Source organism: Microtus ochrogaster, chromosome 4, assembly GCF_000317375.1.
Source record: "Microtus ochrogaster isolate Prairie Vole_2 chromosome 4, MicOch1.0, whole genome shotgun sequence".
NCBI lineage: Eukaryota > Metazoa > Chordata > Mammalia > Rodentia > Cricetidae > Microtus > Microtus ochrogaster.
This window is the reverse complement of record NC_022011.1, coordinates 47,168,479-47,172,409: the sequence shown is the minus strand read 5'-3', so window position 1 is coordinate 47,172,409 and position 3,931 is coordinate 47,168,479. Positions and strand designations below refer to the sequence as shown.

General features: G+C 39.4%; 1 protein-coding gene across 1 annotated transcript in view; it reads left to right on the top strand.

Moving 5' to 3' along the window:
- Positions 1–3,931, top strand: part of Gle1 (GLE1, RNA export mediator) — a 35,094-nt gene that overhangs the window by 5,978 nt on the left and 25,185 nt on the right. Inside the window, exon 3 of the mRNA XM_013355489.2 lies at positions 3,092–3,202. Coding sequence (XP_013210943.1) covers positions 3,092–3,202 — 111 coding nt within the window. The remainder of the gene's footprint in view (positions 1–3,091; positions 3,203–3,931) is intronic.

The following is a 3,931-nucleotide window of genomic DNA, read 5'->3' as shown; positions in this document are numbered from 1 at the left end:
AAAAACCAAAAAAAAAAAAAAAAATTTTTTTACTTAAATAAACAGGAAGTGCATTCTAAGTAACTTCCAAAACTCTAGAATTGATGGAGACATCTTGCTGCCTGGATTTCACCCAAGGTTCTTCTGTAACATTGAGGGATCCATCTTTAGCCTACAAGCCCATAGTATCCAGCAGACTTTTCTATGAAGCAGGAAATTTGAAGATCTGTTCTGCCTTCTAATGGCAAAGTTCATCATTTGCTTTTTTCTGTGTCCAGTAGAATATCTTGCAGTTTGTTCTATGAAGCAGGAACCCTGAAGGACCATCCCTTCTTTTGGAAAGTTTAGCAGTCACTTTTCTATGGGTCCTGCATGTCAAATTCATACAGCATATCATAAAGCAGTCCAGGCAAGAGCAGCTTTTTGCCCAAATGGCTAGCAAACTCCATAAAGAGACTCTTCGATGCCTATCTTCCTCTTGAAGTAATTGGTGCTGCCAGAAACAGACATGCCTCACTTTCTATGTTCTTAAAACATTTTAAATGCCATATTCTATAGGTCTTTGGAGTGGTGAAGATTATCTAACTGAAATACATCTCTGTATATTTAGAAAACTAATATAACTAAAAGTTTGATTATGACAGATAACTACTAATCTGTATTTCTTAACTATACATTTTTAAATGAGCTACACAAACACAATACCTTAAACAAGAGCAGAAATACATATAAATAGTGTAGCAAATTGATGTTCAATTTGTATCAATAGACCAAGATCCATACCAATACAAAGTATTCATCTCTATATCATATCCCCCTCATTTCCATTAACATTTTTTACCAACCCTTTTGAAATGAAAATAAACATTTATAAACAATCATTTTGGGAATTTTGGCATTGCTTTCTCCAAACTGTTTCCAGCTATTTGTTGGGCAAATTATTTTTAGGGTTCACAGAGACATTTTTTGTGGGAAGTTTGTTCCATCAAACCACATTAGCCTGGAAGGAATATACAAGTTCTCATCTTCTGTGGAAACAAAAGCAGAATCTCTTTTCAAAAGAACCATATCCTTAGATTCAAATTTTGAAGTCAAGATACCTTTAAAATATATATGTTTGTTTAGCTTAGCACCCAGAATCAAATGTCTCTTCAGTCAAAAAATTCACAATAATATACATAATTCTGATTCTCTGTGTATATTCCATCTTGACATGACTTACTTTTCTTCACCTCTTTAATCTATGACTGACTGCGGTTTTTGTTTTGTTTTTCGAGACAGGGTTTCTCTATAGCTTTGGAGCCTGTCCTGGAACTCACTTTGTAGATCAGGCTGGCCTTGAACTCACAGAGATCCGCCTGCCTCTTCCTCTCAAGTGCTGTGCTCACCACCACTCGGTTGCCTTTTTTTTTTTTTTAATGTTAAGTGGCGTGCACAGCGCCAATTCTGTGACCCTTTTTGTTGGCCCCACCTAGTGCAACTTTGGGAAGGCATGTTCATGACCTCTGCAAGTCATACTTACCACCCCAGCTCCAGGGATGCAGTGGGTGTATGTTGCCATTAAGCAGTTTGTAACATGCTACACACAGACCCCATTTAAGTGCTCTGTAACTGTACCAGCACGAACCAGGAAGCCATGCTTAAAGGAGCCATGCAGTTTTTGGTGCTAATGCTGAGTAGGAATTTTTCTCTTACAGGAATTATGTCTCTGCTTGCCTCTGGCAAACAGAGCCCACCCGAGAAAAATGCTGCTACCAAGAAGCTGTACTTAACTCTGTTCTTTTTGTGTCTGGAATTTTTTCTCAGTCTCTCAGGTTTTTTTTTTTTTTTTTGGTTTTTTCGAGACAGGGTTTCTCTGTGGCTTTGGAGCCTGTCCTGGAACTAGCTCTGTAGACCAGGCTGGTCTCGAACTCACAGAGATCCACCTGCCTCTGCCTCCCGAGTGCTGGGATTAAAGGCGTGCGCCACCACCGCCCGGCAATCTCTCAGGTTTTATGTGAATGTAGTTGCCCCATGTTGGAGCCCCATTTTGTAGGCGGAGACTGCTTGTTCATTCCCAGCTGGCCAGACCTATATAATCACATAGAAAATATATTAATTACAACATTGCTTGGCCTATTAGCTCAGAATTCTTGTTTGTTTGTTTGTTTTTTAGCTCAGAATTCTTATTAACTAACCCTTACATCTTAAATTAACCTATTTCTATTAATCTGTATATTGACATGAGGCTGTGGCTTACTGATAAGGATCCAGCGTCTGTTTCCTTTGGCAGCTGCGTGGTGTCTTATGTCTGCCTACTCTCTCTATAAATATCTCTTCCAGCCTGGCTATATTCTGCCCTGCCGTAGACAATAGATTTATTAATAATTAAAAGGAACACATATACAAAAGGATATACCACATCAGCTGCTTTTCTCTACATATTCTGACTTAGCACAGACTTGAAACAAGCAATAAGCAACCAGTTGTATCAGGCTTTCTTTTAAGTTGTGATACAGAGACTTACTATATGAATATTCAGCCTTATCTTATGCTCATCCAACTAGATATTATAACTTATATTAACCTATTTTCCTTTATCTACGCTTTACCTCAGGGTTTTTTGCCTTTCTTTCATTGTGTATGTCCTACTTTTCCTGCTTTCTCCTTGGCTGGCCCAGGGGCATCTCCCTCTCTTTCTCGTTCTCTTATCCTCACCTTTCATCTTCCCGTCCCTCCCTCCCAGACTCCTAGATTCCTCCTCGTATTTATTCTCTCAGCCCACCAGCTGCACCTGTGCCTCTATTGCCCAGCTGTTGGCCATTCTTCAGCTTTTTATTAGATCAATCAGGCGCCTTCAGTAGGCAAAACCACATATCTTTATATCATTCAATAAATGCAGCATAAACAAATGTAAACTATCTTTATATAGTTAAAGTAATATTCCATAACAACAAGTGAATCAAATGACTATGTATGGAGACTTCTGAACTGGGTACCAAAATAAATCTTTCTTTTGGACAATTTTCTAGGAAAATTACAGTGATGGAAAGCTAACAAGGACATGATCTTTGTCTATAAAGACAACACAAGTTTACCATGTTGAAAATTCATTTACTTATCTTTTGTTTAGAGCACCCAAGAGTCCCAGAGCACTGAAACTATTGCACTTCTGTCCTCCCGAGCAATCAAAGTGGAAGGCTGCATCCGAATGTACGAATTGGTGCACAGAATGAGAGGAACAGTAAGTGAGACAATGAAGCAAGGAAGGCTTGACACTAAAGAGCCGTCTTTCACTAGATCCCCCTGGGGGAGGACATTGAGACATGTTCATCATGATTTGTCACCCACTTAAAGCTCACTTTGGAGGTAGTGTGATGTAAAGATCAAAAGTGAACACTCTCAAGTGAAATTTGGTTCCATTTTCTAGCTATCTATTTTAACTTCAGGAAAGTTTCTTAGGGTTTCCTATATTCCAGTTCTTCAAAATTTGCAGATGGGCCGGGCAGTGGTGGCGCACGCCTTTAATCCCAGCACACGGGAGGCAGAGGCAGGCGGATCTCTGTGAGTTCGAGACCAGCCTGGTCTACAAGAGCTAATTCCAGGACAGGCTCCAAAACCACAGAGAAACCCTGTCTCGAAAAACCAAAAAAAACCAAAAAAAAAAAAAATTGCAGATGGTCCAGATGTTTCAGATATATTTATATTATAGCAGTTGTATTTTAACTTCTGAAAGAACAGCTGTATTTTAATTAATTTGACTTTGGGACTACTTCTATTTTTTTTTTTTTTTAATTTGTGCCTTCTCCCCTGGGACTACTTCTAGCTTATAAAATTAAGTTTTGCCTGAATCTATAATTGAAAATACAGCCAATTAGCCGGGTGGTGGTGGCGCACACCTTTAATCCCAGCACTCGGGAGGCAGAGGCAGGCGGATCTCTGTGAGTTCGAGACCAGCCTGGTCTACAAGAGC